Source organism: Lissotriton helveticus, chromosome 6 (genome assembly GCF_964261635.1).
Source record: "Lissotriton helveticus chromosome 6, aLisHel1.1, whole genome shotgun sequence".
In the NCBI taxonomy this organism is placed as follows: domain Eukaryota; kingdom Metazoa; phylum Chordata; class Amphibia; order Caudata; family Salamandridae; genus Lissotriton; species Lissotriton helveticus.
Window position 1 is genome coordinate 35,968,091 of NC_136067.1, and position 15,110 is coordinate 35,983,200.

Below are 15,110 nucleotides of genomic sequence, written 5' to 3' on the forward strand. Positions count from 1 at the left end.
CACCAAATTACAAAGTCCTATTTTTGAAGGCATGGGACATTCAGTGATTTGTCAACAATGGCAGGAGGTTGAACCGTCCCCTATATTTGACTTCGATTCCTTAGCTTGAACCCCGTTTGGTTACATTTTGTACCCTCAGTTTTCTGTTCTGCTCACACCAGCTGTTCTCTTCCTCAGTTAAGCCTAAACTGTTTTAAGTACTACAACTCCCAGCATGCCTTAGAGCGCGGGCGTCAACCGTCTTTAACTGCTCATTTACGTAGCCCCGCCTTATGTTGTCATTTACGTAGCCCCGCCTTATGTTTTCGCTGTATATTGCGTAAGTTACCTCAGCTCGCCTCTCGCAGGCCACGCCCCCTCGGCCTGAAGTTCAGCCTGTGTCTGCACCCGCCTCCCTGTTGCCCCGCCCCCTCGGGGAGAGGCCCCGCTGTGATTGGCTGTTTGTGTGCCCGTCCCTTGCCACGGGCCCCGCCCCCTCGGTGAGCGCCTCGCTTGTGATTGGCTGCTCCGCGTGCCCGTCCCCCGTGCGTGCCCCGTGCTCTCCGAACGGCGCCCGGTTGTGGGCTCAGAGTGATCCATGGCGGCGGCGGCGGGACGGTCCGGGCTCCTGGGCCTGCTGAGGAGGGCACCGCGGCGGCCCTGGACGGGCCGGAGCTGCGCCTCAGAGGCCCCCGGCGTACGGGGGGCGCTGCCCGGGGCTCAGGTGAGGCTGTCGGGTGCCTGCTGCGCGAGGGGGCGTGGCCGCCCCCCTCTCCCCCCTCGGGGGCAAGGTGCAGCTGGGACAGGTCATATGAGGGCTGGGGGTGAGGTGTGGTCGGATAGGCATGCTTATGCATTTTATTTATTTATTTATTATGCATATTATTTATTTATTTATTATGCAGTTTATTTATTTATTCATTTATTAATTTATTTATTTAATGCAATTTTCTATAGCGCGAACATTACCCGAAGGTATCAGAGCGCTTTACAAAAGAACCAGTTGCGATGCATAAGGATTTAGGATTACAAGCGTTACATAAAAGATACAAACAGTGAAAAAAATTTGCAAATGTACAAGTTGTAAAGTCACACCGGGAAGACATGCAAATAGAAAAAATTGCAAATGTACAAGTTGTAAATTCACACCGGGAAGAGATACAAATAGAAAAAATTGCAAATGTACAAGTGTTGTAAAGTCACTCAAGTAATTTGGTACTTAGCAGATCATGTTTGTCCACTGGTAGATCTCCTGAACCCACTGTAGATGGGAAAACTGGCAGATTTGTGTGTAGAGGGGTGGGCATGCAGTGGTATAGGGTTGAACAGTTGTGCCTGCTGGTAGAACTGGTATTTCTCCCTGGTTGAGAAAATAACTAGTACATCTGCTGGCAGGGGGGTAGAATAGATGTGCCTGCTGGTAGAACTGGTATTTCCAGCCCCATGAGTGAGAAAATAACTGGTATATCTACTAGTAGTGGGTAGAACAGATGTGCCTGCTGGTAGAATTGGTGTATCCTCTGGGTGAGAAAAAAACTGGTATATCTGTTGGTAGTGGGTAAAACAGATTTGCCAGCTGGTAGAACTGGTATTGCCAGCCCCTTGGGTGAAAAAAAATGGTACATCTACTAATAGTGGGTAGAATAGATCTGCTTGCTTGTACAACTGGTGTATTCTCAGGGTGAAAACATAACTGGTATATCTGCTTGTAGAGGAGGTTGCCATGTATATGTCCTGGAAGCAGGTAGAACACGTATCTACCGTTAGCATTGGGATATCTCCGGGTATGTCTTCTGTTAGATGGGGTGGACATGCGTATGCACCGGTAGGCTGCAGAACAGGTTTGTGCACTGGCGAGGAGGAGGGCGGCTGTGCTTGTGCACTGCCGGCCCTCAGAGTGCAGAACCCTCAACTCCAGTGGCAGGTGTTCAAAGCAGGGCACCTGTCACAGTGGTGGTTTACAGATGCTACACTTGAAGCAGTCAGACTCCAGGCAAACTGGCTTTCCTTTCCGCTGTGTCTTGAGACAAGTTCATAACATTTTAAATTGCTTCTTCTCACAACACTTCCAAGTGGCTCACTCACATGTACCTGGCAGGGGGTGCTTTGAACCCTGTCAAACTGGGCTCAGAATTCCCAACATGCAAAGTGATGTTGAGTAAACGCCTGAAGTGTCAGACCATGTCTAAGTTTCATAAAGTGGACTTGTCGACTTCAAACAAAGCAGATCTTTCACATGCAAAACCAGAACTAAATCCTGTTAGTTTATTTTCCGAGTGCACTCTTTCCTTTGCTTGAAAAGAATGAGTGACAATGGCACTTGTTTTTGCTTTTGTACTGTGAAAGATTTATACCAGGTGCTAAGACCACAGGTACAGAGCCAGCTTCCCTGGCAGAACGACTAGGTGCAAAATAGGTCACCGCAGCAGGAGGAGCTGTGCAAGATTATGCCTCACCTATTAAACCTGAAAAAGCAACCATAAAGACATGTTGCACAATCTCTATACTTCCCATGCATTAGTCACGGTATAATGTCTGTGATACTAAAGCCCTCTGGGAACCTACTGTCATTATTTGGTAGTTGTATAGTGTGAACCTAGCCAAAAGAGACAGAGCACCGCACAGGGTCAAAGGCTGGCGTGCAGTCCATGAGACTAGGAGAGGTAGCTGGATTCTGGGATCAGGAGTGTACTCCATCTGCATTCTGATGTAATGTTCTTTAAAGGGCTCCGTCTTCAACTCTTTCCTGCACAGAAGAAGCATTGGGTATGCTGTTGCAGACCCTTGATACATAGATGGAAAAGGCCTGATGCCTTTTTTTTTTTTTATAACTTTTTGTTTTTAGTCTCCAGTGTGGGGGTGTTCTGGCTTCGGGGGTACTGGTGGCCACCAGAGATGATGAGCTTGTCTGCAAGATCAGCATGGGTGCTGACCGTGATGCCTGTGTAAATGAAGTAGCTGGTTTTGAAGCTGATGCATGGCAGCAAGAGGAGCCAATAGAGTTCTGTCAGGATCAGGGTGATCTTATTATATTTCTTCAGCTTTGAATGATACTTGCTGTGGGGTGTCTGATGCCCTTGAGGGGAATGAATGCTGATGTGGGGCCTGGGTGGCCATGGAGCAGGGCTTGTGGTCTGCAAGGCCTACTTGAGGTTTACTTATTAATATTTAAAAGAAATGATTTTTAAAAGGCTGGATTTTGCCAGTCAAATTGATTTTTTTGACAGTGGAATTGCAGTGTTTACACTGCTACTGCCAGGCTACAATGGTAGGCCTAAAGCCATGTTGTGCCCTGCCACTACAACACAATAGGTGCTGCCGTCCACGAGTAGTATTTAATTTACTTGCCCTGGGTACACTTTGCATCCTTTACTAGGGACATATAGGTAAGTTAAATATACCAATTTAGAGGATGCCAATTCGACCATGTGTGAAGAAAAGGCACAGACGCTTTACTACTGGTTAGCAGGGTTAAAGTCCACTTAGTTCTACATCCTGCAAAAATATAGAGTCCAGCCAAAAACTAAAAATTGTGTCCTGGGTGAAGCCAAATGACTTGGTATTCAGTGAAAGTTGGGGTTCAAAGCGGTCCGAGTTCCTATCATTGTGGCAGATTTGTACTATTGTTTGTATTTCTTGGCAAATAACAGCAATTCTGTCTTGAGTGGGTTAAGCTCCAAGCAGGCACTGGGAGTTCAGGTCTTTGATGAACAGGGCTGAGTGCTCTTCTCCCCTGGGGAGTTTGGAACTGTAGTCCCCAGCAGACGCAATGAACCCACTTTTTGGTTTCTTCTGGCTTCTCTAGAACAGTAAACATTGTCTTGTGGCAGGAACCCTTGGCTATTGTTGTTTTGATAAATGTGTTTTGTTAGAACAGAGGTCAGAGTTAATTGGGAATTGGAGTGATGCTGAGCTGTAGACCAGCGATGAGGATTGTAGATAATGTGGAGACATACAAAAGATCAATTGTGCAAGAAACAAGTGAAAAGATAAAAAGAACGAGTAAATAAAGCTATGCCATGCTGGTGCCATAACTAAACCAACGCAAGTCTAATTTCACTGATTTGCTACTACCATGAACACTCATTGTCTAGTAATAGTGAAAATACATATGATCTGGGAGGAATTGTTTACACCAAGAAGATAATAAAAAGTATTGGTCTCTCTTGCAGGGATGAGGACAAGAGATTAACAGAGAGAGGGAGCCAACTTAGTGTTGTTAAGTCAGGACAGCAACCTAGCAAGTGCTTAGTTTCTCACCTTTGCATACACAGGTTGCCTGGATTGCTCGTCTGGAGATCATCCACCTTTGAGAGCCTTTGGGAGCATCAAAGGTTATTGGGGTGTGAATAAGGATTGCTGCTCCAACTGTTCCTTTGCCACTTTGGCACTAATTCTGCAATACTCCTGAATTGTGCATGCTATCGTCTGGATCACTGAGCTTTCTGTGATTCCTCTCTGCCCCTGCTCTCCCGCTGTCCATATCTATCTATCTAGCTATGTTTGTAGATCGTTATTTGTTTTAACCTCCAGCAGAGCTGTCCTGCATCCAAAAAATCTTACCAGGCAGAACATCTAGGCTGTTAGGTCCCTCTCCTAGCAGACACTGTGGACAGAGCAACTCTGTCAGTCTTCATCGTCAGTAAATCATATTGTGTCTGTCCTTAGTACTCAACAGGCCCTATATGACATGGTTGTGGTTGATATCTCCGCAATGGTAAGGGTCAACATGATGTGATCATGTGTGCTGCAATCAAGGTGACAAGCCGGAAACAAAGTGAACACCCTCCGCATGACAGCTTAAGTCAACGCAGTGTGCACCTCCTGCTTCCCCATCCTACGCATGCTACTTAAGATCTTCACATGGTTGCTTCAGAGCACTAGACAGACCATCACACAAGCACCCATCACCATCCGGCTGCCCTTTAGCAACACTGTCTACGCCGGAATCTCCAAAGAACTCCTACACAGACTCCAGACCATTCAGAACACCGCTGAAAGACTCATGCTCAACCTCCTACGCCACACCCACATCACACCGCACCTCAGGAAGCTTCACTGGCACCCCATTTACAAGCGCAGCCCATTCAATCTTCTCATGCACACATAAAAAACACTACACAAGTATATGCCCCGGGTGCTGAGGTTTCCGCAGTATAAGCCCTGGGTGCTGAGGTTTCCACAGTATCACCCCTCACCCCGGGTGCTGAGGTTTCCGCAGTATATGCCTCGGGTGCTGAGGTTTCCCCAGTATAACCCCTGGGTGCTGAGGTTTCCACAGTATCACCCCGGGTGCTGGGGTTTCCGCAGTATATGCCTCGGGTGCTGAGGTTTCCCTAGTATAACCCCTGGGTGCTGAGGTTTTCACAGTATATGCCCCGGGTGCTGAGGTTTCCGCAGTATAAGCCCTGGGTGCTGAGGTTTTCAAAGTATCACCCCTCACCCCGGGTGCTGAGGTTTCCGCAGTATATGCCTCGGGTGCTGAGGTTTCCCCAGTATAACCCCTCACCCCGGGTGCTGAGGTGTCCACAGTATCACCTGCGGGTGCTGAGGTTTCCACAGTATCGCCCTAGGGTGCTGAGGTTTCCACAGTATCACCCCTGGGTGCTGAGGTTTCCACATTATCAACCCTGGGTGCTGTGGTTTCCACAGTATCGCTCCCGGGTACTGATGTTTCCACAGTAAAAGCCCCGGGTGCTGTGGTTTCCACAGTATAAGCCCCGGGTGCTGTGGTTTCCACAGTATAAGCCCCGGGTGCTGTGGTTTCCACAGTATAAGCCCCGGGTGCTGTGGTTTCCACAGTATAAGCCCCGGGTGCTGAGGTTTCCGCATTATATGCCCCGGGTGCTGAGGTTTCCGCTGTATATGCCCCGGGTGCTGAGGTTTCCGCTGTATATGCCCCGGGTGCTGAGGTTTCCGCTGTATATGCCCCGGGTGCTGAGGTTTCCACAGTATATGCCCCGGGTGCTGAGGTTTCCGCAGTATCACCCCTCACCCCGGGTGCTGAGGTTTCCGCAGTATATGCCTCGGGTGCTGAGGTTTCCCCAGTATAACCCCTGGGTGCTGAGGTTTTCACAGTATATGCCCCGGGTGCTGAGGTTTCCGCCGTATAAGCCCTGGGTGCTGAGGTTTCCACAGTATCACCCCTCACCCCGGGTGCTGGGGTTTCCGCAGTATATGCCTCGGGTGCTGAGGTTTCCCCAGTATAACCCCTGGGTGCTGAGGTTTTCACAGTATATGCCCCGGGTGCTGAGGTTTCCGCAGTATATGCCTCGGGTGCTGAGGTTTCCCCAGTATAACCCCTCACCCTGGGTGCTGAGGTTTCCGCAGTATATGCCTCGGGTGCTGAGGTTTCCCCAGTATAACCCCTGGGTGCTGAGATTTTCACAGTATATGCCCCGGGTGCTGAGGTTTCCGCTGTATAAGCCCTGGGTGCTGAGGTTTCCACAGTATCAGCCCTCACCCCGGGTGCTGAGGTTTCCGCAGTATATGCCTCAGGTGCTGAGGTTTCCCCAGTATAACCCCTGGGTGCTGAGGTTTTCACAGTATATGCCCCGGGTGCTGAGGTTTCCGCTGTATAAGCCCTGGGTGCTGAGGTTTCCACAGTATCAGCCCTCACCCCGGGTGCTGAGGTTTCCACAGTATCACCCCTCACCCCGGGTGCTGAGGTTTCCGCAGTGTATGCCTCGGGTGCTGAGGTTTCCCCAGTATAACCCCTGGGTGCTGAGGTTTTCACAGTATATGCCCCGGGTGCTGAGGTTTTCCCAGTAAAACCCCTGGGTGCTGAGGTTTTCACAGTATATGCCTCGGGTGCTGAGGTTTCCCCAGTATAACCCCTGGGTGCTGAGGTTTTCACAGTATATGCCCCGGTGCTGAGGTTTCCACAGTATATGCCCCGGGTGCTAAGGTTTCCGCAGTATATGCCTCGGGTGCTAATGTTTCCCCAGTATAACCCCTGGGTGCTGAGGTTTTCACAATATATGCCCCGGGTGCTGAGGTTTCCGCAGTATAAGCCCTGGGTGCTGAGGTTTCCACAGTATCACCCCTCACCCCGGGTGCTGGGGTTTCCGCAGTATATGCCTCGGGTGCTGAGGTTTCCCCAGTATAACCCCTGGGTGCTGAGGTTTTCACAGTATATGCCCCGGGTGCTGAGGTTTCCGCAGTATATGCCTCGGGTGCTGAGGTTTCCCCAGTATAACCCCTCACCCTGGGTGCTGAGGTTTCCGCAGTATATGCCTCGGGTGCTGAGGTTTCCCCAGTATAACCTCAGTAAGCGATACTGCAAGGCCTACTTGTTATCCATGGTCAGTAAGCGATGCTACAAGGCCTACTTGTTATCCATGGTCAGTAAGCGATGCTACAAGACCTACTTGTTATCCATGGTCAGTAAGCGATGCTCACGGCCTACTTGTTATCCATGGTCAGTAAGCGATGCTCACGGCCTACTTGTTATCCATGGTCAGTAAGCGATGCTACAAGGCCTACTTGTTATCCGTGGTCAGTAAGCGATGCTACAAGGCCTACTTGTTATCCATGGTCAGTAAGCGATGCTGCAAGGCCTACTTGTTATTCATGGTCAGTAAGCGATGCTACAAGGCCTACTTGTTATCCATGGTCAGTAAGCGATGCTACAAGGCCTACTTGTTATCCATGGTCAGTAAGCGATGCTCACGGCCTACTTGTTATCCATGGTCAGTAAGCGATGCTACAAGGCCTACTTGTTATCCATGGTCAGTAAGCGATGCTGCAAGGCCTACTTGTTATCCATGGTCAGTAAGTGATGCTGACTGCCTACTTGTTATCCATGGTCAGTAAGCGATGCTGCATGGCCTACTTGTTATCCACGGTCAGTAAGTGATGCTCACGGCCTACTTGTTATCCATGGTCAGTAAGTGATGCTGACTGCCTACTTGTTATCCATGGTCAGTAAGCGATACTGCAAGGCCTACTTGTTATCCATGGCCGGTAAGCGATGCTGCAAGGCCTACTTGTTATCCGTGGTCAGTAAGCGATGCTACAAGGCCTACTTGTTATCCATGGTCAGTAAGCGATGCTACAAGGCCTACTTGTTATCCGTGGTCAGTAAGCGATGCTACAAGGCCTACTTGTTATCCATGGTCAGTAAGCGATGCTACAAGGCCTACTTGTTATCCATGGTCAGTAAGCGATGCTACAAGGCCTACTTGTTATCCATGGTCAGTAAGCGATGCTCACGGCCTACTTGTTATCCATGGTCAGTAAGCGATGCTACAAGGCCTACTTGTTATCCATGGTCAGTAAGCGATGCTGCAAGGCCTACTTGTTATCCATGGTCAGTAAGCGATGCTACAAGGCCTACTTGTTATCCATGGTCAGTAAGCGATACTGCAAGGCCTACTTGTTATCCATGGTCAGTAAGCGATACTGCAAGGCCTACTTGTTATCCATGGTCAGTAAGCGATACTGCAAGGCCTACTTGTTATCCATGGTCAGTAAGCGATGCTACAAGGCCTACTTGTTATCCATGGTCAGTAAGCGATGCTACAAGGCCTACTTGTTATCCATGAGAATACCAACAATGGAGAATGCCTGCCCAACACTTTAAAAAAAGGCCCTAGGAGAGGGTCCCGATACTTATAAACACCCACCAGAGCAGACCAAGGCTAAGATAGACAATCACATCAGATTTAACAAAACATATGGTAGTTTCTTTTTTTCTTCATCACATTTATAAGAAACATTTCATCAGTTTTTAAACAAAATTTAAGTACAAGACCAAGCCGCACTTTAATAAAACATGAATCAATTGATCATGTCCCACTTACCAAATTAATACATCGCACTCACACTATCAAACATTCCAGGACTCATCATTACAACTCAAGCATCGCACATGCACTTCACATCAACAATAGCATCAGGGTATACACAGCAGCCACAGAATGATTGGATGACAGATTGGAGAAAGCCATCGGGGGGTAGGCGTAGATACAATCCAGCTTCCCCCACAAGAACAATGCCAACGCTCGGTTCGGTGTATCGCCCCAGCAGGGGCTACGCTCCATCAGGGCCAAGATGAACTGGTTTTTCTAAAACAAGGGGCAACTTAAGGCCCAAACGGATAGAACTTCCCAACAATACTCACATGAATTCCATGTGGATCCTTTTCCACAGCATACAGGTACCTCCCTCCAAGGGGCAAAAGAGGGAGGAGGGGATATCGCTCCTTGCCAGGCAAACGGGGCAACAACTACTTCACAGTTTCAAGGGACCAATCGCTCGGATAGCAGATTCGTCGCCGCAGAGTCGAACATAGTAGCCACCAATGAAAGCTTCCTGATGGCTCACGCAACAGCCAGACGTCCCAGAGTGATGCAGTCACCTTCTTTGAATGGCTGCTGGTGTGCATGGAGAGTCTGTGAGTAGAATATCCTCCTGATGGCTGCTGGTGTGCATGGAGAGTCTGTGAGTAGTCTATCCTCTCGAGGGCTGCTGGTGTGCATGGAGAGTCTGTGAGTAGAGGATTCTCCTGACCGCTGCTGGTGTGCATGGAGAGTCTGTGAGTAGAGTACCCTCCCGAGGGCTGCTAGTGTGCATGGAGAGTCTGTGAGTAGAGTATCCTCTCTAGGGCCGCTGGTGTGCATGGAGAGTCTGTGAGTAGAGTATCCTCCTGAGGGCTGCCTGTGGGCATGGAGAGTCTGTAAGTAGAGTATCCTCCTGATGGCTGCTGGTGTGCATGGAGAGTCTGTGAGTAGAGTATCCTCCCGAGGGCTGCTAGTGTGCGTGGAGAGTCTGTGAATAGAGTATCCTCCTGACGGCTGCTGGTGTGCATGGAGAGTCTGTGAGTAGAGTATCCTCTCGAGGGCCGCTGGTGTGCATGGCGAGCCTGTGAGTAGAGTATCCTCCCGAGGGCCGCTGGTGTGCATGGAGAGTCTGTGAATAGAGTATCCTCCCGAGGGCTGCTAGTGTGCATGGAGAGTCTGTGAGTAGAGTATCCTCCCGAGGGCTGCTAGTGTGCATGGAGAGTCTGTGAGTAGAGTATCCTCCCGAGGGCTGCTAGTGTGCGTGGAGAGTCTGTGAGTAGAGTATCCTCCCGAGGGCTGCTAGTGTGCATGGAGAGTCTGTGAGTAGAGTATCCTCTCTAGGGCCGCTGGTGTGCATGGAGAGTCTGTGAGTAGAGTATCCTCCCGAGGGCTGCTAGTGTGCGTGGAGAGTCTGTGAATAGAGTATCCTCCTGACGGCTGCTGGTGTGCATGGAGAGTCTGTGAGTAGAGTATCCTCTCGAGGGCGGCTGGTGTGCATGGAGAGCCTGTGAGTAGAGTATCCTCCTGACGGCTGCTGGTGTGCATGGAGAGTCTGTGTGTAGAGTATCCTCCCGAGGACTGCTCGTGTGCATGGAGATTCTGTGTGTAGAGTATCCTCCTGACGGCTGCAGGTGTGCATGGAGAGTCTGTGAGTAGAGTATCCTCTCTAGGGCCGCTGGTGTGCACGGAGAGTCTGTCAGTAGAGTATCCTCCCGAGGGCTGCTGGTGTGCATGGCGAGTCTGTGAGTAGAGTATCCTCCCGAGGGCTGCTGGTGTGCATGGAGAGTCTGTGAGTAGAGTATCCTCCCGAGGGCTGCTAGTGTGCGTGGAGAGTCTGTAAGCAGAGTATCCTCCCGAGGGCCGCTGGTGTGCATAGAGAGTCTGTGAGTAGAGTATCCTCTTGAGGGCTGCAGGTGTGCATTGAGAGTCTGTGAGTAGTGTATCCTCCTGACGGCTGCTGGTGTGCATGGAGAGTCTGTGAGTAGAGTATCCTCCCGAGGGCTGCTAGTGTGTGTGTGGAGAGTCTGTGAATAGAGTTTCCTCCTGACGGCTGCTGGTGTGCATGGAGAGTCTGTGAGTAGAGTATCCTCTCGAGGGCTGCAGGTGTGCATGGAGAGTCTGTGAGTAGAGTATCCTCTCGAGGGCTGCAGGTGTGCATGGAGAGTCTGTGAGTAGGGTATCCTCTCAAGGGCTGCCGGTGTGCATGGAGAGTCTGTGAGTAGAGTATCCTCCTGACGGCTGCTGGTGTGCATGGAGGGTCTGTGAGTAGAGTATCCTCTCTAGGGCCGCTGGTGTGCATGGAGAGTCTGTGAGTAGAGTATCCTCTCGAGGGCTGCAGGTGTGCACGGAGAGTCTGTGAGTAGAGTATCCTCCCGAGGGCTGCTGGTGTGCATGGAGAGTCTGTGAGTAGAGTATCCTCCCGAGGGCTGCTAGTGTGCGTGGAGAGTCTGTAAGCAGAGTATCCTCCCGAGGGCCGCTGGTGTGCATAGAGAGTCTGTGAGTAGAGTATCCTCTTGAGGGCTGCAGGTGTGCATTGAGAGTCTGTGAGTAGAGTATCCTCCTGACGGCTGCTGGTGTGCATGGAGAGTCTGTGAGTAGAGTAATCGCTCGAGGACTGCTGGTGTGCATGGAGAGCCTGTGTGTAGAGTATCCTCCTGACGGCTGCTGGTGTGCATGGAGAGTCTGTGAGTAGAGTATCCTCCCGAGGGCTGCTAGTGTGCATGGAGAGTCTGTGAGTAGAGTATCCTCTCGAGGGCTGCAGGTGTGCATGGAGAGTCTGTGAGTAGGGTATCCTCTCAAGGGCTGCCGGTGTGCATGGAGAGTCTGTGAGTAGAGTATCCTCCTGACGGCTGCTGGTGTGCATGGAGGGTCTGTGAGTAGAGTATCCTCTCTAGGGCCGCTGGTGTGCATGGAGAGTCTGTGAGTAGAGTATCCTCTCGAGGGCTGCAGGTGTGCATGGAGAGTCTGTGAGTAGGGTATCCTCTCAAGGGCTGCCGGTGTGCATGGAGAGTCTGTGAGTAGAGTATCCTCCTGACGGCTGCTGGTGTGCATGGAGAGTCTGTGAGTAGAGTATCCTCCCGAGGGCTGCTAGTGTGCGTGGAGAGTCTGTGAGTTGAGTATCCTCCCGAGGGCTGCTAGTGTGCGTGGAGAGTCTGTGAGTTGAGTATCCTCCCGAGGGCTGCTAGTGTGCGTGGAGAGTCTGTGAGTAGAGTATCCTCCCGAGGGCTGCTAGTGTGCGTGGATAGTCTGTGAGTAGAGTATCCTCCTGACGGCTGCTGGTGTGCATGGAGAGTCTGTGAGTAGAGTATCCTCCCGAGGGCTGCTAGTGTGCGTGGAGAGTCTGTGAGTAGAGTATCCTCCCGAGGGCTGCTAGTGTGCGTGGAGAGTCTGTGAGTAGAGTATCCTCCCGAAGGCTGCTAGTGTGCGTGGAGAGTCTGTGAGTAGAGTATCCTCCCGAGGGCTGCTAGTGTGCATGGAGAGTCTGTGAGTAGAGTATCCTCTCGAGGGCCGCTGGTGTGCATGGAGATTGTTACAAAAGGACAAGGGTACCCAAAAGGTATGCCATAGGGATCTTGGGCAATGACGTATTCTCAAGAACAGTGGTCCCTATTTTGGAGGAAAAATTACTGTGGAAGGATGAACATACACTAAATAGGTAGTATGTTTTTATGTCCAGCCGGACATAGATTTATTTATCAAATGTAAGAGCCTTCATCAAATTGATTGAGAACATTAAATTACAAGTGTGCACAGCCGTGACCCACAGAACATAAGACAAACCAACGAACAAAGAGATAGCCAAAGGCAAAGTACACATATGTCTGTAAATTAGTACTCAGTAAAACAGACTTAATTATGCATTTAGACACCATTACACTTAACAATATTGCTTATTCATATTGGATATGGCGCGAAAGTGTCGACGACGTTTCGATGCCTCCTAATTAATTACAGGGCATCATCTTCAGGACAGTTTTATAAGTCATTGTTGTCTAGAATTTTAGAAAACACTATGTCTACATCACATTACTGTAAACAAGAAAAGGGAAGAAAAATAAGAAATAAAACAGACAGTAAGTATGGGTATCTGTAAGGCATAAAAACATGTGATTAGTGACTTAGTGTGAAAACAGTCCGCAGAGACGTGATCTGAGGCGGGAGTCAAGGTCCGACATGTGGACAGTGAGTGGTGGTGAATTGCGCAAGGAGTGAAGAGCGCGAGAGGCTAGGTATCAGGATCTATTAAGCGGTATGCAACTAGTGCAGTGATGGTTCCATGCACAAGTGAAGGTCGCACAGCGTGTTTTGGGCAACAGGATTATCAGTGTCTAGAGGAGGACGGGCGGCATATGGATAGTGATCAACATAGGAATACAAGTCTCTGTTCTTACGTGTCTACGTTGATACAACTGCAAAGGAGAGCCCGGCGACTTTACTAGGCAGAACATGAGGTAGCTGGTATGGGTAATCCACGGCGGCACGAGGGTTTGCGGCGCGTGTTTGTCACCGCGCTGGAGAATAAAACCAGAACTTGGTTAGCGTGAATGGCCAGTTAAATCGGGTTCAGTGTGGGGAGAATATATTAGAGAAATTACCATGTGGTATTGGAGTACGAGTTCGGGACAATGTTTTCGATTTTAAGGAGGTGCGGGATCACACAGTCTGGAGGGAGGAAGGAAGGGAAAAATCGGTAAATTGGAAATGCCGGTTCTCTGAAAAAATGAGGGAGGACTGGGATGGGCGGGAAAGGATGCACTTACTTGAATCAAGGGAACAGGAGCGCAATGACTCGTCTGTTTGCTGGATGGCCGGGGATGACGGCGAGGTAGCTGGAGTGCTCCTGATTAACGCTGCGGGGCTATGGAAAGCAAGGGAGGACTTTCTGGGAAAAGGAGTGTGGTGAATTAGCACGATGGCGGACATCTTGGAAAGGGGTGAAGGAACAGTGAAACTGTGAACACGCACGAAAAGTGCAGACGGCGCAGGAGAATTTAAAATTTAAAGCCCAGGGATGTACACATAACGGCGCAGGTGATTTGAAAAGAACAATAAGTGCGCGCACGAAAAGTGCAGACGGCGCGAGAGAATTTAAAACTGAGTGATGTACTCATAACGGCGCAGGTGACTTGAAAGGAACAATAATACACAAAGCAGAAGTACATTACGGGCAGGTTTCATAGATTGTGATAGGCCAGTCGTGGTGACTGGAAAATTCAGTCTATAGCAAGGAGGTCCAGTCCTCAACGCGGTTCAATCCATTTTGGATACTGTTAGTCTTTAGGATCCAGTGCAGTTCTTCCTTGTTGAGTAGCAAAGAAATATCTGCGCCCCTGGGGGGGGGGGGTTATCATTGAAATAACAGTCCAAGTCAGATAATTTTCACTGTGTCCATTTCCACTGAAGTGATCCACAAGTGGGGCATTGGGTGTTTTACATCGGATTCTGCTGCGATGTTGTCCAATCCGGAGTTTTATCTTCTGACTTGTTTGGCCTATATAGATCAGCATGCAGGAACAAAAAATCGCATAGACTACATTTGACGAATTGCAGTTTGAAAAGTATTTCCTGTTAAATTTGATATCACCATATTCAAAACTTTTTCCTTCTATAGTAGAGTCACAGCATACACAACTACCACATTTCGAGTGTCCTGTAAGAGTGGGAAGACCCCAAGCATCATTCAGTGTGGTTTTAGGGGGTTGATGTGGAAGGGATGCACGTACTAAGTGATCCTTTATATTTTTCGCTCTTTTGAAAGCGAACATAGGGCGTTCAAGATTTAGGGGACCCACATTCAGAACCGGCCAGTGTTTGAGTACACTTTTCTTAATGGCGTTTGATGCTGGTGAAAAAGTTGTCACACAAATTAGTCTGTCCATAATTTTTTTGGGTTTCGGTTCGAGAAGGACCTCTCTGGGGCAGTACCAGGCTCGTTTTAATGAGCGGCGCACAAGTTTACGAGGGTAACCCCTGTTTCTGAGTTTATGGCTTAGAATTTTGGCCTCATGAAAGTAGACCTCTTTGAAATAGCAATTTCTCCTGATGCCTCACAATGTTCCATCAGTCTTTATCTTACAACTTTTGGAGATATGTTTGACAACATTATTTTTTCTCTTTGAGGGACTATTCTATGGCCAGGTACGGGGTACCTCCATGGGAGCTATTTTTGCCCCGAATCTGGCCATCCTCTATATGGACCATCTTGAAACCTCTTGTATCCTGCACACATCCAACGCTTTCCACAGTGGCATTGTTATCATGCTTAAAAGTGTGATCTGACCTTTAAATTTGGCTCAGTGTTTCATGAGAGTATGGCGCCCGCCGTGGTGAAGCGCGAAATACCTCGTT

At 49.4% G+C, this 15,110-nt stretch overlaps 1 protein-coding gene across 3 annotated transcripts in view; it reads left to right on the top strand.

Annotated features, from left to right (window-relative positions):
* The first annotated feature begins 481 nt into the window (after positions 1–481).
* Positions 482–15,110, top strand: part of MOCS1 (molybdenum cofactor synthesis 1) — a 261,645-nt gene continuing 247,016 nt past the window's right edge. For all 3 annotated transcript variants that reach the window (XM_078647327.1, XM_078647326.1, XM_078647325.1), the window contains exon 1: positions 482–703. In XM_078647327.1, coding sequence (XP_078503453.1) covers positions 578–703 — 126 coding nt within the window. In that variant the 5' untranslated portion in view covers positions 482–577. The remainder of the gene's footprint in view (positions 704–15,110) is intronic.